The sequence below is a fragment of the Mesoplodon mirus genome (assembly GCF_964341445.2).
Source record: "Mesoplodon mirus genome assembly, chromosome: 9".
In the NCBI taxonomy this organism is placed as follows: Eukaryota; Metazoa; Chordata; class Mammalia; order Artiodactyla; family Ziphiidae; genus Mesoplodon; species Mesoplodon mirus.
Window position 1 is genome coordinate 43,075,050 of NC_138985.1, and position 26,816 is coordinate 43,101,865.

Sequence of the window (26,816 nt, forward strand, 5' to 3'; positions counted from 1 at the left end):
CTTTATTTCCATTTCTCTAGGAGGTGGGTCAAAAAGGATCTTGCTGTGATTTATGTCATAGAGTGTTCTGCCTATGTTTTCCTCTAAGAGTTTGATAGTGTCTGGCCTTACATTTAGGTCTTTAATCCATTTTGAGCTTATTTTTGTGTATGGTGTTAGGGAGTGATCTAATCTCATACTTTTACATGTCCCTATCCAGTTTTCCCAGCACCACTTATTGAAGAGACTGTCCTTTCTCCACTGTACATTCCTGCCTCCTTTATCAAAGATAAGGTGACCATATGTCCGTGGGTTTAACTCTGGGCTTTCTATCCTGTTCCATTGATCTATCTTTCTGTTTTTGTGCCAGTACCATACTGTCTTGATTACTGTAGCTTTGTAGTATAGTCTGAAGTTAGGGAGCCTGATTCCTCCAGCTCCATTTTTCGTTCTCAAGATTGCTTTGGCTATTCGGGGTCTTTTGTGTTTCCATACAAATTGTGAAATTTTTTGTTCTAGTTCTGTGAAAAATGCCAGTGGTAGTTTGATAGGGATTACATTGAATCTGTAGATTGCTTTGGGTAGTAGAGTCATTTTCACAATGTTGATTCTTCCAATCCAAGAACATGGTACATCTCTCCATCTATTTGTATCATCTTTAATTTCTTTCATCAGTGTCTTATAATTTTCTGCATACAGGTCTTTTGTCTCCTTAGGTAGGTTTATTCCTAGATATTTTATTCTTTTTGTTGCAATGGTAAATGGGAGTGTTTCCTTGATTTCACTTTCAGATTTTTCATCATTAGTATATAGGAATGCCAGAGATTTCTGTGCATTAATTTTGTATCCTGCAACTTTACCAAATTCATTGATTAGCTCTAGTAGTTTTCTGGTAGCATCTTTAGGATTCTCTATGTATAGTATCATGTCATCTGCAAACAGTGACAGCTTTACTTCTTCTTTTCCAATTTGGATTCCTTTTATTTCCTTTTCTTCTCTGATTGCTGTGGCTAAAACTTCCAAAACTATGTTGAATAAGAGTGGTGAGAGTGGGCAACCTTGTCTTGTTCCTGATCTTAGTGGAAATGGTTTCAGTTTTTCACCATTGAGGACGATGCTGGCTGTGGGTTTGTCATATATGGCCTTTATTATGTTGAGGAAAGTTCCCTCTATGCCTACTTTCTGCAGGGTTTTTATCATAAATGGGTGTTGAATTTTGTCGAAAGCTTTCTCTGCATCTATTGAGATGATCATATGGTTTTTCTCCTTCAATTTGTTAATATGGTGTATCACGTTGATTGATTTGCGTATATTGAAGAATCCTTGCATTCCTGGAATAAACCCCACTTGATCATGGTGTATGATCCTTTTAATGTGCTGTTGGATTCTGTTTGCTAGTATTTTGTTGAGGATTTTTGCATCTATGTTCATCAGTGATATTGGCCTGTAGTTTTCTTTCTTTGTGACATCCTTGTCTGGTTTTGGTATCAAGGTGATGGTGGCCTCGTAGAATGAGTTTGGGAGTGTTCCTCCCTCTGCTATATTTTGGAAGAGTTTGAGAAGGATAGGTGTTAGCTCTTCTCTAAATGCTTGATAGAATTCGCCTGTGAAGCCATCTGGTCCTGGGCTTTTGTTTGTTGGAAGATTTTTTATCACAGTTTCAATTTCAGTGCTTGTGATTGGTCTGTTCATATTTTCTATTTCTTCCTGGTTCAGTCTCGGCAGGTTGTGCATTTCTAAGAATTTGTCCATTTCTTCCAGGTTGTCCATTTTATTGGCATAGAGTTGCTTATAGTAATCTCTCATGATCTTTTGTATTTCTGCAGTGTCAGTTGTTACTTCTCCTTTTTCATTTCTAATTCTATTGAGTTGAGTCTTCTCCCTTTTTTTCTTGATGAGTCTGGCTAATGGTTTATCAATTTTGTTTATCTTCTCAAAGAACCAGCTTTTAGTTTTATTGATCTTTGCTATCATTTCCTTCATTTCTTTTTCATTTATTTCTGATCTGATTTTTATGATTTCTTTCCTTCTGCTACCTTTGGGATGTTTTTGTTCTTCTTTCTCTAATTGCTTTAGGTGCAAGGTTAGGTTGTTTATTCGAGATGTTTCCTGTTTCTTAAGGTGGGATTGTATTGCTATAAACTTCCCTCTTAGAACTGCTTTTGCTGCATCCCATAGGTTTTGGGTCGTCGTGTCTCCATTGTCATTTGTTTCTAGGTATTTTTTAATTTCCTCTTTGATTTCTTCAGCGATCACTTCGTTATTAAGTAGTGTATTGTTTAGCCTCCATGTGTTTGTATTTTTTACAGCTCTTTTCCTGTAATTGATATCTAGTCTCATAGCATTGTGGTCGGAAAAGATACTTGATACAATTTCAATTTTCTTAAATTTACCAAGGCTTGATTTGTGACCCAAGATATGATCTATCCTGGAGAATGTTCCATGAGCACTTGAGAAAAATGTGTATTCTGTTGTTTTTGGATGGAATGTCCTATAAATATCAATTAAGTCCATCTTGTTTAATGTATCATTTAAAGCTTGTGTTTCCTTATTTATTTTCATTTTGGATGATCTGTCCATTGGTGAAAGTGGGGTGTTAAAGTCCCCTACTATGATTGTGTTACAGTCGATTTCTCCTTTTATGGCTGTTAGTATTTGCCTTATGTATTGAGGTGCTCCTATGTTTGGTGCATAAATATTTACAATTGTTATATCTTCTTCTTGGATCGATCCCTTGATCATTAGGTAGTGTCCTTCTTTGTCTCTTCTAGTAGTCTTTATTTTAAAGTCTATTTTGTCTGATATGAGAATTGCTACTCCAGCTTTCTTTTGGTTTCCATTTGCATGGAATATCTTTTTCCATCCCCTTACTTTCAGTCTGTATGTGTCTCTAGGTCTGAAGTGGGTCTCTTGTAGACAGCATATATATGGGTCTTGTTTTTGTATCCATTCAGCCAATCTGTATCTTTTGGTGGGAGCATTTAGTCCATTTACATTTAAGGTAATTATCGATATGTATGTTCCTATTCCCATTTTCTTAATTGTTTTGGGTTCGTTATTGTAGGTCTTTTACTTCTGTTGTGTTTCTTGCCTAGAGAAGTTCCTTTAGCATTTGTTGTAAAGCTGGTTTGGTGGTGCTGAACTCTCTCAGCTTTTGCTTGTCTGTAAACGTTTTAATTTCTCCATCAAATCTGAATGAGATCCTTGCTGGGTAGAGTAATCTTGGTTGCAGGTTTTTCTCCTTCATCACTTTAATTATGTCCTGCCACTCCCTTCTGGCTTGTAGAGTTTGTGCTGAGAGATCAGCTGTTATCCTGATGGGGATTCCCTTGTGTGTTATTTGTTGTTTTTGCCTTGCTGCTTTTAATATGATTTCTTTGTGTTTAATTTTTGACAGTTTGATTAATATGTGCCTTGGCGTATTTCTCCTTGGATTTATTCTGTATGGGACTCTCTGTGCCTCCTGGACTTGATTAACTATTTCCTTTCCCATATTAGGGAAGTTTTCAACTATAATCTCTTCAAATATTTTCTCAGTCCCTTTCTTTTTCTCTTCTTCTTCTGGAACCCCTATAATTCGAATGTTGGTGCGTTTAATGTTGTCCCAGAGGTCTCTGAGACTGTCCTCTGTTCTTTTCATTCTTTTTTCTTTATTTTGCTCTGCAGCAGTTATTTCCACTATTTTATCTTCCACCTCACTTATCCGTTCTTCTGCCTCAGTTATTCTGCTATTGATCCCATCTAGAGTATTTTTTATTTCATTTATTGTGTTTTTAATCGATGCTTGATTCATCTTTAGTTCTTCTAGGTCCTTGTTAACTGTTTCTTGCATTTTGTCTATTCTATTTCCAAGATTTTGGATCTGGGAAATAGAATCTTGGGTCATCTTTACCATCATTATTCTGAATTCTTTTTCAGGTAGACTGCCTATTACCTCTTCATTTGTTAGGTCTGGTGGGTTTTTATCTTGCTCCTTCTCCTGCTGTGTGTTTTTCTGCTTTCTCATTTTGCTTATGTTACTGTGTTTGGGGTCTCCTTTTTGCAGGCTGCAGGTTCGTAGTTCCTGTTGTTTTTGGTGTCTGTCCCCAGTGGCTAAGGTTGGTTTAGTGGGTTGTGTAGGCTTCCTGGTGGAGGGGACTAGTGCCTGTGTTCTGGTGGATGAGGCTGGATCTTGTCTTTCTGGTGGGCAGGTCCACGTCTGGTGGTGTGTTTTGGGGTGTCTGCGGACTTTTTATGATTTTAGGCCACCCCTCTGCTAATGGGTGGCATTGTGTTCCTGTCTTGCTAGTTGTTTGGCATAGGGTGTCCAGCACTGTAGCTTGCTGGTCGTTGAGTGAAGCTGGGTGCTGGTGTTGAGATGGAGGTCTCTGGAAGATTTTTGCCGTTTGATATTATGTGGAGCTGGGAGGTCTCTTGTGGACCAGTGTCCTGAAGTTGGCTCTCTCACCTCAGAGGCACAGCACTTACTCCGGGCTCCTCAATTTGGGATGATGTGTTGTCTATTCATGTATTCCACAGATGCAGGGTACATCAAGTTGATTGTGGAGCTTTAATCCGCTGCTTCTGAGGCTGCTGGGAGAGATTTCCCTTTCTCTTCTTTGTTCTCACAGCTCCTGGGTCTCAGCTTTTGATTTGGCCCCGCCTCTGCGTGTAGGTCGCCGGAGGGCGTCTGTTCTTCGCTCAGACAGGACAGGGTTAAAGGAGCAGCCGCTTCGGGGACTCTGGCTCACTCAGGCCGGGCGGGAGGGAGGGGCACGGAGTGCGGGGCGAGCCTGCAGCGGCAGAGGTCGGCGTGACGTTGCACCAGCCCGAGGCGCGCCATGCGTTCTCCCAGGGAAGCCGCCCCTGGATCCCGGGACCCCGGCAGTGGCGGGCTGCACAGGCTCCCGGAAGGGCGGTGTGGGCAGTGACCTGCGCTCGCACACAGGCTTCTTGGCGGCAGCAGCAGCAGCCCCAGCGTCCCACGCCCGTCACTGGGCTCCGCGCTTTCAGTCGTGACTCGCGCCCGTCTGTGGAGCCCCTTTAAGCAGCGCTCTTAATCCCCTCTCCTCGCGCACCAGGAAACCAAGAGGGAAGAAAAAGTCTCTTGCCTCTTCGGCAGCTCCAGAGTTTTCCCGGACTCCCTGCCGGCTAGCTGTGGCACATTAGCCCCCTTCAGGCTGAGTTCCCGCCGCCAGCCCCAGTCCTCTCTCTGCGCTCTGACCGAAGCCCGAGCCTCAGCTTCCAGCGCTGCGCGCCCTGGCGGGCGAGCAGACAAGCCTCTCGGGCTGGTGAGTGCCGCTCGGCACCGATCCTCTGTGCGGGAATCTCTCCGCTTTGCCCTACCCAGGTATGTGGCGAGTTTCTTGCCTTTTGGGAGGTCTGGGGTCTTCTGCCAGCGTTCAGTAGGTGTTCTGTAGGAGTTGTTCCACGTGTAGCTGTATTTCTGGTGTATCCGTGGGGAGGAAGGTGATCTCCACGTCTTACTCTTCCGCCATCTTACCCCGGACATCCCCTTGATTATTTTAAATGTGGATAAGTTAATACTCAATAAGTCAATGATTGTAAGTTTCCTTCCACTTATGTTTTGATAAGCCCTCCTGTGCATTCTTACCCAGCTCTGTCATCACCCTGTTTTGGCCAGCTACACGATAAATACCTTGAAAACCATAAGGCTGAATGGACGAAACTTCTCTATAGTAATTACATACAGTCTTTATTCTAAAGGGAATCAAAGGACTTTAACTTAGGAGAAGCAGGAGGGCATCCAAATAACATCCAAGACATCATCATCATTATCATAAAGCTACATGGGAGAAGAACTGGTAGAAGTAAATGCATTACATGAAAAGGTTAATTACTTGAAGGGAGAAATTTTTAAGAAATCACTCCCAGCTAAAGACCAGTATTTCTGTTGTAAATTGAAAAACAAGCCTGTAAATTAATTGGTAGCTACTGCCATCAAGTGGTAGAAAAATATTTCTTCAGAGACAAGAATCCAATAGCCTTTCGGGGGGAAAGCTCCGTTATCACAATTTAGTAATTCCCTGTGGACCTGAATTTATTTCATCCCTTCCTGTTGCATCATAACCACCCAAAATCTGATCTTCATTAAATTCCCAGCTGTCTTTGATTTCTATTACCACACTACCAAAATATCTTCCTGCCCAAAGAGAAAACTTAAGGCTTATTTTGATGGCTGTCCCAGGGGCTTTTTCCAATACAGAAAGAAAAAAGAAATATAACTGCGATGAATGCTGACAGAGTTGGGGTAAAACCATGATTGGAAAATCCTAGTGTAGTTCAGTCTCTAGAGTTAGAAAGATAGATGTTTGAGTTCTGCCACATACCAGCTGTGTGATGTGGGAGAAAAAATGTTGGTCATAGGATCAGTTTTCTATGGTGACCGTGAGGACTCAATTAGATGATTGTATGTAAAATGTTAGCCCAGAGGCTGGTATCCAGCAAGTGCTCCATAAATGTTAGCCTGTTCTTTTATTACTATGACTATTATACTACATTTCCCTTCCCTAATCTTTTTTTTTTTTTTTTTCGGTACGCGGGCCTCTCACTGTTGTGGCTTCTCCCGTTGCGGAGCACAGGCTCCGGACGCGCAGGCTCAGCGGCCATGGCTCACGCGCCCAGCCGCTTTGCGGCATGTGGGATCTTCCCGGACTGGGGCACGAACCCGCGTCCCCTGCATCGGCAGGCGGACTCCCAACCACTGTGCCACCAGGGAAGCCCTCCCTTCCCTAATCTTAAATAAATATTTATTTTCCTAGCAATTAGTACTAATATCATTCAACCCAACCCTAAAGAGGTTCAAGCTAAGAAGGTAAAATCCCTACAACAACAAACTTTGCCAACCATGCATGATAGGGACGTTCTATGATTTGTCTAGCTCCAAAGAGAACTAGGCTGAGAACACAGGAATGAAGAAACCCTCTAAATTCTAAATCTAGATCTGGCAGTCATTCTCTCCTGCTGAGGTAATTAATGGTCATGATAATAAATAGCTCAGGACACTGAGGACCCTAAAATGTCTTCTGTTTCATCAGAGAGAGATAGCGTGGTGCCCCATGTTTGTCACTGAACTCCAATTCTTTGAAAATTGATCATCTAGCCATGTGGTATATTACTCTCAACTAAAATGTCAGTATTTTTCATAGGATCCTACTTCAACCCCTTGTCAAAACTGTACCAACCGGTCCTCTGCATCCCAAGAGGTGGTCATTCAGTCACTCCCAAACATTTCCAAAGGGACCTCATTAATTTTATGAGGAAGCCTAAGCTACTTTGTGGACAGGTCTGTTCATCAGAAAAATTTTTCTGGTAATGAGTGGAAATCTCCATTCATGTAACTCCTATCCGTTATTCTTGGTTCTAGAATTTAAATCTAAAAATAATAGGCAATATTTTAGGCTATGCCCATTTCCCAGATAGGTAAAGACTAGAATTTTGGATAATACTAGCTTCACCCTATGAATATGTGTATACTGCAGCACAAAATGTACCTGTTCATTTAAGTTCAAATAAGCTTAAAAACATAGCTTATTTTTCAGCAATCATGCAATGTCGTGAACAGATATTTTAGTGGTCTCAGCACTTTAAAAGAAATAAAAATAAAGATCCTCTGAATTATTTGATTTTTTAAAATCTGAATAGAAATCGGAATGAAATGCAAAAGAGTCGCCATTTTTATTAAATCAATTCACAGAATACTCCAAAGAATGATTTCAATTGGGAGCAGATGACCACAGAAGTGGCCTCTGGCCCCTTGTCTCCTAAGACTTGATATCCTTTTGGAATCATCAGTATGGGGTCCTTCAAACAGGATGTGGGATGGAACACAGCCTGCATATTAAATGAGTAATGCACCAGGAAGGGGACCATTTCCATGCATCTTACAATTGCTTTGTTAATTTTGCTTTTGTATCCCTTTGTTTTTTTTTATCAAGTTCCTTTGAAAACATCAGCTTATTTTAGTTGTGTTGAGGGGATAATAGAAAGGGATTTATTTTATGCTAGGTTTTATTTACAACTGAGCTGCAGATGTAGCTGGGAACCTCAAGCTAAGTATGATAGTGGCTTTGAGGAAAAAGATAAAAAATTTCCAGGGGAAGGTTAAAGCTAAGGTGATAGTCATACTTATATAGCTGTCCTTCCTACCAGGGAGATTTTCCTAAAAAAGCTTTCCACTGGGGACATTTTATGACTTGTCTATTAAAAAGAATCTCTTTGACAAGGTGCTTCTAATATACTTAGAGCTAACATGAAGCAGGGTGGAGTGCACAAAAAGCAATGATATGGGAACCCCAATTTTCAGTTTTCATTGAACTTCTGCCACTGACTTGCTATGTGATTTTTTTTTAACATCTTAATTCCTCCATCCGCAAAATGGAAATATTAAGGAGTTTTTTCAGCCTTCCTAGAAATACTGGGAGAGAGAACCCAAACAGTAAGTGTTGCAAATTTCTGAAAAAGTAAACTATGGAAATTTGAGAATTTATACCAACAGAATACTTGAGAAACTGTTTCCATTTGGGGTTCTTTAACAGGAATCAAAATAAAGAGACTGGATGATGAGGATAAAGGTTCATCTGCTAAGACATATTGTAAACGTTCTTCCAGTAAGGCAAATAGTCTTTGAGCTGAAGAAGATTGATGGGGAGTGCAGCATTTAATATTTTCTCCAAAGCCTATAACCCAAGTGTTTTTTTATGCTCCACAATTATTTCTTTTTGCCACATTATTATTTCTTCCTGTAATCTTTGTGGGGTTTTCAGTAAAAGCACACCTTAACTCCAGGAAATAGAAAATCTGTCAGGCTTAATTTTTCTGCTTCTTTAAGAGCCAACACTTATTGTCTGGCTGTGTTGAGAGTTTAAGTTATTTTTTATTCACAGTCATATCATCTTATAATACTACAAAGATGTATAAGTGTCTGTGCCACTACTGGCATAATAAAGTTGCTGAGTAATAAAGAAATGAATCAATGGAAAGCTGGAATGAGGGTTCAAAGTTATTTTATGATGGTCTTCGTTATCCAGAGAAAGCTGAAAGCCATCCCATTTATAGCAGAAATCAATGAAGCTCAGAAACCATCATTCAGAGCTCTTCTGAAACAATTCAGAAACTCAGCATCTTCCCTGGGTTTTTTATTAGCTTAAGTTTATAAATCTTCTTCACCACTATTGCACTTCAATTACAATGATTCCTTCCAAAATCTGGTCTTCAAAAACCTCACTCTCCAGATTCATTTCCTAGAATCTACTAGTTTTAACAGCCTGATTCATGTTCTTGTAAGATCGTACTTAAAATATTTTAGGCAATGAGAAATTTATAATCGATTTTCAATTTTATGTTTTCTAATGACCTCTTTTGAGAATTGATGTACAAATCTCCCTGTTTACCTTGTCAAGGTTTTAGGGCTCTCTGCGAATCAAATTGAACCAGGTACAGGAAAGATGGTTGCCGGCATTTAAAACCAATTTAAAGTTAATTAAATAGGTATTTGGAGAGAAGGGACACTTCACCCTTAGAAATGTCAGGCGAGCTATAAACAGTGCTCTGCAACTCATTGGTCACCCATGGTTTATAGAAACACCTTATTCTAGTTCACCCTTTCCAGTCTTTTGGTTTTCATAGTCCTATTATGGATACTGACAAGCTCTGGCATAAATATATTCAGGAAGAAAACTGTAATTTCCTTCCTGATCCAAAATATTCATTATCAGAACTGTAGCAAACAGAGAAAGCCTGGCTAAGTAATATAAATTATAATACTGAACCACAGAGTGAAAATAAAATTTTCTATGTTTATTTCACAAGACTAATCAACTGTTCCAGACTCTATTAAAAGAGATAGGGAGACAGAGAAATTTGGGCAAGAAAACTTCCCTTTTGTTAATGCCCTGTAAAAAAGCAATTCTCTCATTTCTGAGAGGCTGTATGTGGAATACTGATAGCCCCACCTTTGCTTCAGTTTGGTGTTCTGATCACCAGAAATGATTCATCATCATGGGAAACAGAGAGAGAAAAAAGCTTAAAAGACCTTAAAAGCCCCAATATACCACCATTTCTTTCTTTCTTTTTTTTTTTTTTTTGCCATACGCAGGCCTCTCACTGCTGTGGCCTCTCCCATTGCGGAGCACAGGCTCCGGATGTGCAGGCCCAGCAGCCATGGCTCACGGGCCCAGCCGCTCCGCGGCATGTGGGATCTTCCTGGACCGGGGCACGAACCCGTGTCTTCTGCATTGGCAGGCGGACTCTCAACCACTGCGCCACCAGGGAAGCCCACCACCATTTCTTGATGGGAGAAGTGAATCTGCCAAAGATAGGCAAAGGCATAAAGTATCTACAATAGGATCCAGAGGAAGCAACATCAACTTCTTTTCCTCTGTGGCTGATGATATGTATGAACAAAACACTCTTACTTCTGCTACAGTTTTTCTGACAACTGAGTTAACACCTGGGAATGGAAACAGACATGTTTTCTATGAGAGTTTAAACCCTTCAGGAAAGAGAAGAAGATTGGTTGACCATATAAGCCTAGGGAGTCTTCAGAGTCTTATATTAGACATCCATTCCTGCTCCCTTCGGGACTACTACTCCTATGCTAGGCTCCATAGGTGGCCAGTTCCTGGTAGGGCCAGCTCATCTAAGCCAAACTAGAGAGTTAAATCATTCCTTTGATTCTACAGCTAAGGTTCTCAAATTATATGAAGCATTAACCGTTACCTTGGAATTTATCCAAGATGCAGATTCTTGAACCCTACACCACCAACATTTGATTCAAGAGGGGCTCATGACTGCACTTATAACAATTATCTCCATGTCGTTATGATAAAAATGGTTTGTGGTTGTTATTCTTGGAAAAATTCTAGTCAGTGCTTTGTAACTCAGTCATTTAGGCTAAAGGGGGTCCAATTGTTAAGACCACCAAAAGCGTATTCTCAAAGACTGTTCTTGGAGAAGAAAAAGGGATGTAGCGTGAGCAGCTTTTACACACTGCCTAAATCGGAAGAGTGTTGGGGGAAATCTTGTTACTTGAAACTGGCTGGATACATATTCAGATGGGACTATTATGTGAAACACATGTCCTCAGATGGGGAGAGCTCCCTTTATTTTGAGAGAGATCTTAACAATGAATTTTAAGTAGAGGACATAAAGTCAGGATTATTTTAATTGTGGCATAAGCCCTAAGGTTTGATGGAGCTGTTTTTATGGATGCTACTCTGCCTGCCATAGTAGTCTCTTTTTCCCCAGAAGGAGCACATAAAGATAGTAATTACCTCTATTTAGTCATAGCCATTTCAGGACATCCCACTGCTTATAATTAGAAAATGAGGTACTCTCCTTGCTTTAGAATGTCTGCTTTCAGACGTGCTCGGCTTGCCAGGTGTAGTACAAGAAGACTTAACCACAGAGTAACAAAAAGGTTGACCTATGTTTTAAAAAAAATAATTGTATTCTCATAATTTGATGTCCTGAAGCTTTTTGTGATGTCCTTTGATTGTGTTTACATTATTTGATCTTGACTGAATGAAAAGCATCTGGATTTCTTCCAGGAGCAAATTTCTCAATGGGATTGGAATAGTGTGCATCAAGGTTGAGGGGTGATTAAAGGGGAGATTATATTATCACTCAGAACAGTTTACTATAGATCAGACCAGCGGATAATAGGTAATAGCATTCAGATGAGAGTACTAAGACACTGCCCAACTTCTAATTTCACCAAAGGGGAAAAAACTATTCTGGGTCTATTCTGAAGCTAAGCTTGGGGTTCTGAGAGAAAATGAATCAACACCTGGGTCATATACTCATTGGTTACTTTCCCAGATCATTTTCTCTCTCACAGAACTAAGAACACAAACTCATGTAATGTTATACGTCAATTATACCACAGTAAAAAAAAGTTAAACTTTTTTTTTAAAAAGAACACAACGTTTTCTAGTTTGGGGAGCTACTTCTCATCTTTTTTTTTTTTTTACTCCTTATCTTTAAAAAGAAACTTCTGGCAATTATCACTCAGTGCCAAGGTACTGTCTTTTTCAGTGTTTTTGTTTGTTTTGTTTTGTTTTGTTGTTGAAATGTCTACTTACGCTGACTTCTCAAGAGCATCTGAGGTTTGAGAAGGAAATTTTTGAAACCCACAAAGCTACAGTTGTGACACTTAAAAGGTCAACACATCCAAATTATTTTCAAATGCTACCATTGATAAGAGAATTAACCTAATCTTATCAATCATGAGTGTTTCATAAAAACAAAAATTAATTCGATTTTATTCAGTGAAAAGACTAATTGCACCCAGTTATATGTCTTGGAATTGGCTAAATTTCGTTAATTTCTGCCCTTCCCCATGCATACTGTAAATACATTAATGCATCCATCTACTAATTCATTCATTCAGTTCGAAATTCCATTATGTCATCTAGAAACTTTATTTCAACAGCACAGCTTTGTCTGAGGAGATATGGCAAAGTTGGATATAAAAATAGATGATCTCTCACCCTAAGAGTACCAGTAATGGCAAATGAAATAACACATTCAATTCCATTTTTGTAGTAATATGAGGTTCAAAACTGTTCTTTTGCTCCATTATTTCTTTTCTTCATTTAGTTGTCCAACATGGAGCAAAATTCCCTTTTTTCAATCCATTTTTCTTCTGGAGGGTTGAGAGACTATCAAAATGCTTTGCAAAATAAAAGGTTTATTTCCGCTACTATTATGAATGTGTAGAACTACAAAACCTTTTCTAAATAAAGATGAAATATGATGGTCGTTGAAGGTGAAGCTGCATCTACTTTAATATGTAGTGGTTTATGATTCGTTATACTTAACTGAGAATAAAACCACATTCAGCCTTCAATCACAATTATCCATGATGGGCTCCATTAATTTCAAAAGGACTGAACCCAATTCTTGTAAATTATTCTGTGGCACTTTTGGATTTGTGCCTGAAAGCTCTGACCATAGCAGGTGCCAAACTCAGTTCACCAGGCAAAACCAGCCTTGCGTAAAAGCAAGCAAATCATCATTTGATTGAAGAGAGACTAGCACAGCTCCTTGACTCCAGAATATGGGCTGCCATCCTCCTTTGCAAATATGCATTCTGAAAACATATAGATTGGGGAGTTTTTGCTAGTTTATTATTATTTTTTTTAATACTCACAAGAGGCATGGAACTTTGAGTCATTCACCAATCTATCTATTTATCTTGCCTGCTTAGCCACAAGACGGAAGTCATTCTCTAGTAAGGATGAATCTTCATGGGCTATTCTTTCCTAATACCTCACTAATAATTTGGCCTTGAGCAAATAGGGGGCTACTCATTTAACTTTTTGAATAGGTAACACCTCTACATGGCTTAAAAATAAATAACCAAAAGTATTCAACGAAAAGTCTAGTCTCCTTTATCCAGCTGGCCTCAGTTCTCCAGCCCACATAATCACAGCTACTCTACTATATGTTTCGTACATGTTTTTCCAGAATTACCTTATGTGTGTAAGGGCAAATATGTACATAGATTATTAATATTTCTTGTCTTTTTATACAAAAAGTAGTTTATTACATACACCATGTTGCATCTTGCTTTTTTCGTTTAACTATATATGGTAGAGAACTTTCCATATCAGTGTATAGAGAACATTCTCACATGTTTTTAATAGATGCAGAGAAGTCCATTGAATTTAATCAACTCTCTACTGACAATTGAGATTGCTCCTCTTGTATTGTTACTAACAATGCTAAAATAAATAATTTGACACATAGATTGTTTTGCACACTTGCAGCTCTATCTGATAAATTCTCAAATGCAGGATTACTGAGGCAAATGAGATGTACAGATATGATTGTATATGTATATGTGTGTGTATGTGTGTAATATATATGCATATATATATAAAATTTTGATAATTGTTGACAAGTTCCTCTCAGTAGAGTCTGTATCAATTTTTATCTTTCCACAAGCAATGTATGACAATCTGGTTTCCCATATCTTTGCCAAGATTATCAAACTTTAGGGTTCTCACCAATCTGATAGATTGAAAACAATGTATCTGTGTTCATTAGAAATTACATTTATCTCACTATAGATGAAGTTGAGCATTTTCACCTTTAGCAGTCCTTTGTATTTTAGGGAAGTATCTTTTCATATGCTTTGCCTGTTTGTCTGTCAGATTGTTAAATCTTTTTCTTACTGATTTCCAGGAGTTCACTTTAATTTAGGGAGATTAGTCTTTTGCTTATAAACTGCAAATATTTTTCCCAGTTTGTCACTTTAAACTTGTTTATAATTTTCTGCCATGTAGCAATTTTTTGATTTTTTTCTTGTTTTAATTTTTGAACAAATCAGTCTTTTATTTCATGGACTTTAATCATAATTAAAAGATCTTTGTAACTTCAAAGTAATAAAATAATTCCTCTTCTAGTATTTTTATGATTTAGTTTTAAATTTAAATCATTAGTACTTTAGGCTATTACCCTGTCATATAGTGTAAAGTGTATATATCTAGTTTCATTTCTTTTTCCAGGTGGATACACAGATGTCCAAACACCACTTACAAAATAGTCTGTTTTTTCATAAATGTTTAGAGATGACATTTTATTATATACTAAATTTCATATTACATCCTGTCTATTTCTAGGTTTTATAATTCTATTCTTCTGTTCAGTTTTTCTGTTCATGTGTCAATGTCATTCTGTTTTAATTATTGAGGGTTTATGATATGTTTTGATATCTGGTGCTAACATTCACCCTCATTGCTCATCTTTGCCAGAGTTTTACTGACAAAGTTTAGGTATTCTTTTTTTTTTTTTTTTTTTTTTTGCGGTACACGGGCTTCTCACTGTTGTGGCCTCTCCCGTTGCGGAGCACAGGCTCCGGACGCGCAGGCTCAGTGGCCACGGCTCACGGGCCCAGCTGCTCCGCAGCATGTGGGATCTTCCCGGACTGGGACACGAACCCGCGTCCGCTGCACCGGGAGACGGACTCTCAACCACTGCGCCACCAGGGAAGCCCTAGGTATTCTTTTACATTAATTTTGGGATCATGTTTCCAGTTAAAAAATTGATCTTTTTGTTGTTTTTATTGAATTATGTTAAATTAACAAAGTAGATTAGAAAGTACTAGCATAATTTTCATGTTAAAGCTTTTTATCCAAGATCATGTATTTTTCCATTTGTAAAAATATTCTATTACCTTATTTATTAATGTTTTTAGGGTTTATTTTATTCATTAAAACTTGTATTATAAATGTATTTTTAAGAATTTTATTATTTCTTATTGAAAATGGGATTTCTTCCCTTACAGCCTCCAGTAGGATATTGTTTGTCTACCCTAATTTGTTAGTTTCCATATATTAATTTGTGCCTTGCTACCTTACTGAATCATCTTATTTTTTGTCTTATTTTTTGTAGTGAACGTTAGAGTTGATTCTCTTGGAAATTTCATGAGCTAATCATACTGTCTGCAAACAATGATAGTTTTATCTCCTCTTTTCCAATTTTAATACCTTTAATTTCGTTCTACTATCCAATTGCATTGTCTAGTTGTGTAGTAGCTCCATTCCAATATTCAACAAAAGTAGTGATACTGGGCATACTGATTATGTATGTGACTTATTGCTGCTGGTGTTGACCATGGTCACCTGGCTGAGGTAGTGTTTGTTAGGTCTCCTCTAAGTTACTCTTTTTTTTCCCCTTTTCATATGATACTCTTTGGAAGGAAGTCTTTATGTGTGGACCACACTTAGGGAGTGGACCACACCTCTCTGAGAGTGAGGTATCTACATAAAATATATGGAATTTTTCTGCATAGATTTGTCTCTTCTCCATAGTTATTTATGTATTTATTTATCAAATCATTTATTTATATCAGTATGGCCCCATGAATATTTATAGTACTCATTGGTCACAATCTAATACTATTTTATTTATTTTGTTGCTCAAATTATTCCAGCTTTAATCATTGGGAGCTCTTTCAATTGGCCTCTGTATCCCTCTGAGAAACCTCAATCAGTGTGGGTTTTTTGTTTGTTTTTTGAGCATCTCCATACTTTCTGACACTATAGTATGCTCCTAGCCCATATCATATATTTTCTGCTGCATTCCAAGGAACAGACATTTCTTTAAGGATTTGTGATTCCTTTTACTGGAGGACAGTTTTAGAAACCAGGAGCCGAGTGATAGGTGTGTTCTTTGCTACTAGTATCATTACATCTAGGCCCTCTCAGCTGACAGCAAGAAAACGTGTGTATACTAATGTGTATATGCACAGACCTGTAAATAGTTCTATATGTAGCTATATTTATAAATATTAAGTTAAAAATTACTTCACACTGCTATCTACAATGCTAATCTGTTACCATATGGATCATTCTAGGCTGTTCCCCATGCTTATCTATAAACTCGCACTCCAATACTAAGAAACCTGTCTCCCACTGTCCATCATCCATTTAATTTAATTGTTCAATTTTAGTATACATATATAGTAGGATCAGAATTGTTAATCAGTAACCCTGTAGGAAACAACTTTGTCCGACAGAGTATGGTGCTTATGTACAGTTTCTTTTGCCTTTACTTACTCAGGTCAGTATCTTTTCCCTCACCTCCTTCAGGGAAACCATTTCGTACATTCGTTGTTATACCGTAGATTGCTTTGTCATATTCTGCATTCCATCCTGTGATTCCATGACCCTCGAAATGATTTTTTAAATTTGCGTGCATTGGGCTTCCCTGGTGGCGCAGTGGTTGAGAGTCCGCCTGCCGATGCAGGGGACACGGGTTCGTGCCCCGATCCCGGAAGATCCCACATGCCGCGGAGCGGCTGGGCCCGCGAGCCATGGCCGCGGAGCCTGTGTGTCCGGAGCCTGTGCTCCGCAACGGGAGAGGCCACAGCAGTGAGAGGCCCGCGTACAGAAAAAAAAAAAAAAAAAAAAAAAAAAAAAAAAAAAATTTGCGTGCATTAAGGTTTGTTCTTTGTGCTGTGAAGTTCTGTGAGTTTTGACAAATGTGTAGTGTCATGTAACCATAATTACAATGTAATACAGAAGAGTTTCACTGCCTTAAAAGTATCCCCTAGTCACCTATTCAACTTCCTCTGCCTTCCCCCAAACGCTGGAAACTACTGAGCTTTTCACTGTCTCTTTTGTTTACTTTTTTCAGGATGTCATATAATTGGAATCATATGGTATGCAGACTTTTTTAGACTGGCTTTTTTCATTTAGCAATATACATTTAAATTTCATGCATGCCTTTGAGTATCTTGATACCTCATTTCTTTTTTAATCACTGAATAGTATTTCATTGTATGGATATACCTGGTTTATCCGTTCACCTATTGAAGGACACCTTGGGTGCTTCCAGTTTTTGTCAGTGATGAACAAAACTGCTATAACGTGGCAAATTAGATGAGTAAATATCTAAAGGCACAATTGTTAGATCATATGGAAAGATTATGTTTAGCTTTGTAAGGACTGCCATGCAGTCTTCCAAAGTAGCTGTACCATTTTCCACTCCTATAAGGAATGAATGAAAATTTCCGTTGTTCCGCACTACCAGCAACTGGTATTTCCAGTTTATTTTAAATTTTAGCTATTCTAATAGCTGTGTAGTGGTATTTCATTGTTGTTTAAATTCATGATTTTTTAACAATAAATGATGTTGAATATCTTTCCATACGTGCCATCCTTAGATCTTCTTTGGACAGCTGTCTGTTAAGATCTTTTCCCCAAGTGTTAATTCAGTTGTTTGGTTTTTATTGTTGATCATGTTTTTCTTTCAACCTATTTCCTTCCAATATTTTTCCAATGATGATTATTTGCATCAGTGTCTTTATTATGCCTATTTTCTTAATTCCCAACACAAAATTAGTCAGATTCTTCCGGATCTGAGCATGTATCATGAGCATGTATCATGCTCAATTCTAGATCTAGTTAACTAAAACAAAACACAGAAAATTTAGGGAAGATTAGGATTTCTCTTAAGAGAAAAATCTATTAGCAATGACAAAAGACACTGGGTAGAATCAGCTTAAAAATTATGAAATAGTGATCTCTATTTTTGTGCACCATTAGAGACCAAACAGCCCTGACACTTTGAACTTATGTTACGAACAAGGACTTTGTGTTTCTCCCTTGAAGAGCACTTTATTTGGCTTCATATTTGTTGGTATCTCACTGAGAGTAATTAAGGGGAATATCACTGCTTCAGTGAAGAGCTCTAAAATGAGTAGGCCTGCTGGCAAAGCACAGGTGAACATACTGAGTGCAATTCCGGACCATGAGAGCACATTGGAGTCACCTGCGAAGATTAAAATATTGATGCCTGAGTCCCAGCCTGGAGATCCTGATTCTTAATTGGCCACGGAATCAGGAATTTTAAAAGCCAGTAAGCAGCCAAGTTTGAGAATCACTGCTTTCAGACAGGCTTTCCAACTTGATAAACTTTCCTCATTTTACACGTATAATTGATACTGATACTGGAGTCACTAGAGAAATGGGATCCCAAAAGAAAAGAAGCCCATGACAGAGAGGACATCCTTAGGAGTCTAGCCAGGTGTCATATAAGAAAGTCACAATCATATCAGCACAGTATCAGGAAGACTATGAACTACTTTGGCATACTAGCATTTTGTGAGCTAAACTACAAAATAATCCTGTTAGAGACTTCAGTTATTATTCTTTAACAGGTGATTGAAGTAGAGTAAGAATATTCAAGAACTGATGGTAACAAAACAAATCATCAAACTTTTAATCCAGGTACAAGGAGAAATATATCATTTTAATCAGAGAGATTTCTTTTGAATCAATTTCTCAACACTTACTATTTTTTGTGTTTTCCTAATAGTTTTTCTATACATTTTAAAGAAACTGATTAATTTTGATGAAACTGTATAAATCAGTAAATGTTACCAAAGCTTTAAGTTCAATCTGTGGTTCATCTCATTATCTTGAAGGGGAAAAAAGTACCATTTCTATTTTCGAACGTGTATATCTTCTGTAATGGCTAGTGAATTTCAGTGAAAATTAATTCCCCTGAGGTGGTTAAGTGTTACATGAGAAAAATTTTAATAAGCTGTCCTAAAATAAGATTAGCCCACTGTCTTTCATAATCCCATCTGCCCAGCACTTGCTTGTTCTCCTAGCCAGCTGATAGAACCATTGCTTTTATCTGCTTCCATTACAACCATGGTTCCCAAATTTTCCATTACATAATTTAAATAGAAATTCTACAATAGCCTTTTTTCTCTTAGTCCTTTCGCAAAATAAGCTTCTTGGACAGAAAGAAATAGTAATAAGGAAGACATTAACTAGCATCTAGGTCAGGGCTGAAGGAGAAAGAGAGAGAGAGAGACATTGAGAGAAAGGGAAAACCAGTGAGAGAGAGAGAGAAAGAGAAAACCAGTAAGGAAAGAGGTTTTCATTCATTTTAGGAAAGTTTTAACAAACCTTTTCCTCTTTACCTAGCAGAGTGTCTCTCCCTCTCTCTATTCTCCCTATTATTAGAGAAATTGAATACATTCACATATGTTCTGATTGCTTTATATTACTGAAATTATTTACACCAACTTATTTTATAGTTTCACTTTATTTCCGTTCATTTTTCAAACTTTCCTGACATCTGTTGGTCAGTCTTTATTGTCGTTGTTGTATTTTTTTCTCCTTACTTTTATTTTTCTGGTCTTTGATATTTTAATGCACAAATTTAAACTTCTACTTTTCCATCAATATCTGGCACATTAGTGCCTCTAGTACTCTGCCAAATGATACAAGAATCTTAGAACATTTTACTTACATCGTCTTTACCTCTAACCCACCAACTCTCATGCCAACATCACCTGGGATATTCATTCTAAACTGATATTATTTTTTCTAATCAATACATTTCTATTTAAAATATTTCCTATTTTGCTTTATTTTGTGCTCTTGTTACTATATTTCTTTCTTAACTCATGTCTTCCCCTGTTTGTTTTCCTGAAGAACAACTTCTAGTTCTTTTAACAGCTTCTAATTCTTTTAGACACTGTCATGTGAAATAATGTTTTGGAGCCTGTATTAGTTTCCTATTGCTGCTAGAACAAATTACCATAAACTTAGTGGCTTAAAATAACAGAAATTTATTCTGTCACAGTGCTGGGAGGCAGAAGTCTAAAATGGGTCTGCAGGGCTGCATTCTTTCTGGAGGCTCCAGGGGAGAATCCCATTTCCTTACCTTTCCAGTTTACAGAGGCCACCTACATCGTTTGCCTCATGGCTCTCTTCCCCCATCTTCAAAGTCAGCAGTGTAGCCTCTTCAAATATCTTTGTCTCTGTGTCTTCATATAACTTTCTTTTGACCTTCTTGTGTTCCTCTTAAGGGACCTGTGATTACATTCAGCACCTACCTGATACTACATTTAGCACAATGATCTCCTCATCTTGAGCTTCTTAATTTAATCACATCTGCCCAAGGCTTTTTTGCCATTTAAGGTAACATTCATGGATTCTGGGGATTAGGATGTGTGTATATTGGGAGCCATTATTCAGCCTACCACAGTTCTTTTGCCCAAATGAGCACATCTCTTTGTAATCTCTTGTGTAAATAAGAGATTGGTTGAATGTACAGCACAAATTCAAGTTATTCTTTCAAAATCGTGTATTTTATGTTAATATCTTCTTTTAGGCTGTTAGTGTGAAAGGTGGAGTCATCCTGGTGAGGAATTGATTTTACTGTTACAGTGATTATCTTTGGTGCATCAAGTCTTCAAATTCCATTAATGGAGGGCTGTGGTTACCTGAACTTTTTCAGTGTCAGTGCCTCACCCTCAGCTTTCCATTGTCCCTGCTCACTTCTAGAAAAGTTATCAGTCTGTAGTTTATTCACTTTTTCTTACTGTTAAGGTGGTATTGCTTTAGCCTTTCTACACCCTAAGCAACAGCAGAAGGCTCCATGGACCTTTCATTAAGAAAATCCACTCAAAATTTAGAATGCTATTTCCATAACAGCTCCATTTCATTCTACAATGAGTCACAGCCTTAGTTATCTATTGACTTTAGTCTAAATTGAAATCAAACAAATTCCACTTGGAGGACTTAACTAGTTTCATTACATAGTTGCCCTTGATGCCCTATCATTAGATTGCTTCATTTATATAACTTCCTAGTAAGAACAAAGCAAATAATTCTCCCTGGATTAAAATTAAAATTAAGCAAATAATTCTCCCTACCTTCTCAGAAATAAAATTATATTTTCTCATGTAAAATTGTATATGTAATTCAGGATAGAGACAGAGATATAGATATTCCAGCTATCAGTTTTACTTTTTTTTTAAAAACTAATTTGTTTTTCACTTGTTTCATAATTTCTGTAATGTGGGTCAGTGTTCTGCATCCTGGATAAAGTTATGTTGAATAAAAATAGTATCTTGAAATACTATAACAGACTCCTTATATAGTAAGGTATACTTAATTTTAGACTGTGATACGATCAACTAATCTTATAATTACTTTTATTACAACAAAAATTAACAAATGGCAAGGGTAAAGAGTGCAGTTATAGATGATGAGGTGTCATTGAATGCTTATGGTCGGATCTGCTAGCATAATGCAGTCTGCACTAACACTGAAAAATCCTTTTGAAAAGCATTCCCATTACGTTATGAGAAATAAATTAACTTAGACACTTAATCAAGCCTGAGATTTTATGTGTGATTTGTGACCTTGATGTGTGACCTTGAGTAAGTCACTAAACCTGTCTGGACCGCTCGTTTCCCATGTGCAAACTGCAAGGGCTGAATTAAGTCATCTTTTAAGATCCCTTGTGGTGCTATGACTTGGGGTAAAGTTAGCCAATAAAATAAAAGATTATTTACTGCTTTTTTGTGCTTCTTTTACTCTTTTCTATAAATTGTGATGACTAAACTCAAGCCAGGATCCCTTAAAGCCTCCTCAGAATTGCATAATTTTGTATACTTCCTATTACATGGGTCTATTTTTTCTCAGGTTACAGTTTTCCCTAAGGAGTGTGGATTTTGGATACCCAACAGAAGTATTTACACTGCAAGCCTGCTTGAGAGTGGAAAAACATTGTTGGATTCCCCTCCTACTCTACCTTCCCCCTCCCCAGATTTCTTAGAGGTACAATGGGAAGAAGCAATTTTATTGCACTTAGTTTTTCCAAGCAAGTGAATGGAGAGTTAGGTTGGAGAGCTCTGCTTATGGTCCTGAGGTTCCCTTGGGCTTTGTTGTGAATAAATAATGGCAATGTTTATAGATTTCAAAAAGATCCAAGGAACACAAAACTGCACTGCTTTCAAACTATTTCAAGAATGAGTTCTGGGTGAATGGACTTTCAGGATGAATAATGGGTTAGTCAGGGAAGCAGGAGTAAGACATGCTGGAGCTTTGATTTGGAGCTTGGAAGCACTGAGAGGCATGGAACTGGTCCAAACTGGAATGACTTGAGCATAACCTTGTAAGGTCTGAGATGGGATCAGTAAGAAAGAGTCCATATGAGGACAAGATCATCTAGACTTAGAACAGAGAGAGGGGTGAGAAGTAGTCACTCAGAAGTTGTTTTTTAAGGCTTCTGAAAATTCTGCATGAGTTCACATTTTATAAAGTTCTGAGTTTCTATCTGCTCATGGTTTTATGGTATGAAAATTATTCTGTTAGATCTATTTATATAGTATGTCAACACTTTGTTATATACTTTCTGAATATAATCCCAATTTAATTTTTTGCCTTTGAGAGTTATGATATTTTTTACTAACAAAATTATAATTGTATGTGTTAGTATTTTTAAGTATTTTCCGTTTTGGTCTGTGACTTTGCTGCTATGTTTAGAAAATCCTTCCCACTTCTCTAAAATCATATAAATCTTTTACTTCATCATCTCCTACCACATTTTTTTTTATACATTTAACTGTTCAAACTGCTTTGTAGGAATTGGTGTGTGATGTTAGGGAAGATTAACAAATTGTCCCAATTACATTTATTAAATAAATAGTTCTAATCTTTTCCCCATGAATTTGAAAGGTCATCTATATTATATACCAAATTCTTATATATCTTTGTGGTCCCTTATCTGTCTTGCTGCATCATTGCTTGCTTTATAATCATTTTGTTCCCCTGTATGGAAAGTTCCCTGCAAAGGTAAATTTTTCTTACCTATTATTTTTGATCAAATTTTGTTGGTGCTTCCCACAAGCATATTACTTATTTCAGATAATCCTTAGAGTATTTTGATGTGTATATTTAAAAATCTATTCATGTGTAAAATACTCAGTTAAAACCACTTATATTATTAGTTCTGACTTGAGATAGCAACATTTAAAAGAAAAATCAAATGAAAACAAGCTTAACCATATTCAGTTTTCTTTGCTAATCTGAAAGCCCTTATTAATGAGTTTATTATTTTACTTATATGGTTTACTTCCAGCAAAAGTATGCACAAATGGCCCTAAACGTTTCTCTCCAAATTAAACAATTTACCCCTTTCTGATAGCCAAAATGTGTAATAGTGTGGAACTGGTAGATGATTTCATGCAGCTGCTTTTGCAAAGCAATTATGTCACCAATGTACTTATTTACAAGCAATTACATACCACTGATAGCTTCATCCTGTTGTGTTCTTCTGACATTTCTGGTAGAATGAGGAGGCAGCTATTTTACCTGACACAGTTTGAGAGTTACAAAGAATATCTCTATGGAAAAAACATCTCCCTGTCTGATTCCTTCTCTTTTTATGTGTGTTATATTCCCTTCCTCTAGCAGAGCCCATTGATTTCTAATTACTTAGTACGAAGGAATGTACCATACAGCCATACCAATGAATGTATCATACCACTTTTCTCTCGAGAAAATAGGAAGGGATAAGAAGACAGTGAAAGTAGACAGGAGGAACAAAACTCTAAATTCATCTACTTCATCATTTTGCCTGGCGGTAAAACAGATTCAAGCTTTGCTTAAATTCCACGGTAAAACAGATTCAAGTTTTGCTTAAATTCCACAATCACCTGTATCAACTTTATACAAAACTTTCATTAGAGTTTGCATTTTTATCCCTTACTATTCTAGAATCAGGTATTTTCCTTTTCAGCTTTTGATGGGAATGTAAAATTTTCAAGCTTCCCTGGAGAAAGTGTCATGAGTGAACTATAAACTAAAAAGTAGGAGTTCTCTTATCTTTGGATATGAAATAATTGTTATTCTTTTCCTTTTCAGTTTCTTCTTTGTGGCATATGTGGAATATTGTGCGCCAAAAAAAAATCTGGACTTGTCGTAAGTTTTTGCCTTGTTTGTATTGTGCATTGAAGTGTTTGAAATGTAAGAACTCAAAAAGGGAAATGATGACTAGCCAACTTTCATATCCTGAATGTTACTCATTTAGGATAAAAAGAAGACTGAAAAATAAATCCTGGCTTTTTTCTTTTTAAAGAAAACCATCAAGATTATTATAGACTATGACAAAAGAAAGGAGAAGCTTTGATATACTCTTTAAATACATGAATCTGCAACCCTTAATGACTACTGTGGATGGCAGTCTCCACTTTTCGTTTATAGATTCCCAGACACTCACAGGAATCCTTCATTGAGCTGAAAAAGACAGAGCTTGAGTTCATGGGAAATTTAACTGTTTAGATATGGAACTGGGCCTAAAGATTACTAGCCTTGACTGTGAAGTCAATTTTGCAAAGCAGCAGAACAGCTGTGTTGTTATAGTTGTAGTTAATTCCCAAAGTTTTTAAATTTTATTTTATGACTGTGAATGCAAATATAAGCGTTCTCAGAAGTTTTATGGTACTGCTGTGGGTTTTGGGGGTTGTGGAATACACTCCCAGTTCACTCTGATATTGGCTGAAGGAGGATTTCTGTGTGCTGCAGTGTGGATTCCCTACTGTCTTTCGTGACATTTTTTGAGAGTTAGAAAGTAGGAAAAAACATGTTTATTTTTTTGAGGACAATAGGAAATATCACAGACCTTTATAAGTTGGCAAAATTAATATTGTACATGGACCCTAGAAAGTGGTCTTTGAGACTGAAAAAAGGAGAAGGGGACCAGGATACCAGGGAAGGGGAAGTATTGAAGTCATTTGTTCAACTCCTTTTTCTAATCACAATTTTCTTTGTGAGAATACCTATTGCGACAAAAAGGATGAAGCCCCCATTGCTTTAGATATGTGAGATGAAATTTTTAAAAATTACATTAAGGGAAACCTTTGGATAAAAATTTTTTTGGAGGCTTGTAATTTGCATTTGTGATTCTCCCATCACTCTTTACTACGGTTTGCTTTCTTCTTCGCTTTTCCTCTATCAAGACTCTTCATGGCTATATAGTAACAATTTCTTGGAACATGGATGAAAGAAAAGGAAAGGAATAAAGGAGAGAAGGAACAAACGAAGGAAGGAAGGAAAGAAAGGGAAAGGGAGGGAGGGGAAGTAATGAAAAGGGAGGGAGAGGAGAGGGAGAAAGGGAGAAAGGAGGAAGGGGGAGGGGAGGGCCGGGGAGGGGAGACATCTAAGTCAGTCTGGGCTGCTGTAACAAAGTACCATAGACTGGGTGGCTTACAAACAACAGAAATTTATTTCTCACAGTTCTGGAGGCTGGAAGTCCCAGATCAGGGTGCCAGCATAGTTGGATTCTAATATGACTCTCTTCTGGGTTGCAAATCTCTGGCTGTGTTCTCACGTGGCAGAAGAGGGAAGCGGGCTCTCTAGAATCTCTTATAAAAACAGGGACCCCATTCATGAGGGCTCCACTCTCATGACCTAATTATCTCCCAAAGATTCTGCCTCCAAATACTGTAATATTGGGGATTAGGCTTCAATTATGAATTTTGGAGGGACACAAACATTCAGTTCATAGAAGAAGGGAAGGGAAGGGATTTTTTTTTTTTGCTGTACGTGGGCCTCTCACTGTTGTGGCCTCTCCCGTTGCGGAGCACAGGCTCCGGACGCACAGGCTCAGTGGCCATGGCTCACGGGCCCAGCCGCTCCGCGGCATATGGGATCCTCCCAGACCGGGGCACGAACCCGTATCCCCTGCATCGGCAGGCGGACTCTCAACCACTGCGCCACCAGGGAGTCCCGGGAAGGGATTTTTTTAAAGGCCACTAGTGTCTTTTCTGTTTTCCTAATTCTCTTATAAGTTATAAAAAAAAATTATAAGATCTAAGCTTTTTAGAAACTACCATCCAGTTTATCCTCCTGTACCATCTGAGGTTCCCATAGATGACATTAACTGTCTAAGATTCTCTACCCTTTAATCAAATTGTGTGAAAATTTCTCCACTCCAAATATCTCTAAAGTCTAGAATCTCTAGTCTGGTAAGATTTAAAAATAGTATATGGTTATAAACTTGGTACAGATTTTAACGTTTTAATTCCTGGGTGAGAATGTTCTGTCTGCACATGTTAATGAAGTATCATGCCTTTAAGGAATTAATGGCAATTACATCATCAGGAGAGGTAGTGTTTTCCTGTAATGTCTATTAAATTTGTTATTTATTTTATTAATTAACAGTAATTCATTATTTGAAGGCTAGAATGTAATATCTTTCCATATTTTCTGGGAATGCGTAAACACCAAACTATATTCCCAAGAAACAGCATGTCATTTGAATATACTTTAAAAGGAAATATAACTGATTGATTCTATTTGAAATTGGGAGCTACAATTTCCCACTTGGGATGATTTGTTGATTGGGTAATTGACATTCAATGCTATATTTCATCAACCATTAGAAGATTATACTCATCCATCACTGCGTTTTCAGTTTTGGTGATAAGTACAGAAAGACAGACACAATCAGGAATGCTGAATTAAGTTAGAGAAACAAAAAAACTACCTGTAGTTCTTTCTGCCCATTGTTCTAGT

General features: G+C 37.6%; 1 protein-coding gene across 4 annotated transcripts in view; it reads left to right on the forward strand.

The window, feature by feature from the left end:
* The window catches only part of TMEM196 (transmembrane protein 196), a gene marked incomplete at its 5' end in the record, with an annotated part of 209,833 nt that overhangs the window by 177,013 nt on the left and 6,004 nt on the right, over positions 1–26,816 (forward strand). For all 4 annotated transcript variants that reach the window (XM_082633132.1, XM_082633130.1, XM_082633131.1 and 1 more), the window contains one exon: positions 24,165–24,221. In XM_082633132.1, coding sequence (XP_082489258.1) covers positions 24,165–24,221 — 57 coding nt within the window. The remainder of the gene's footprint in view (positions 1–24,164; positions 24,222–26,816) is intronic.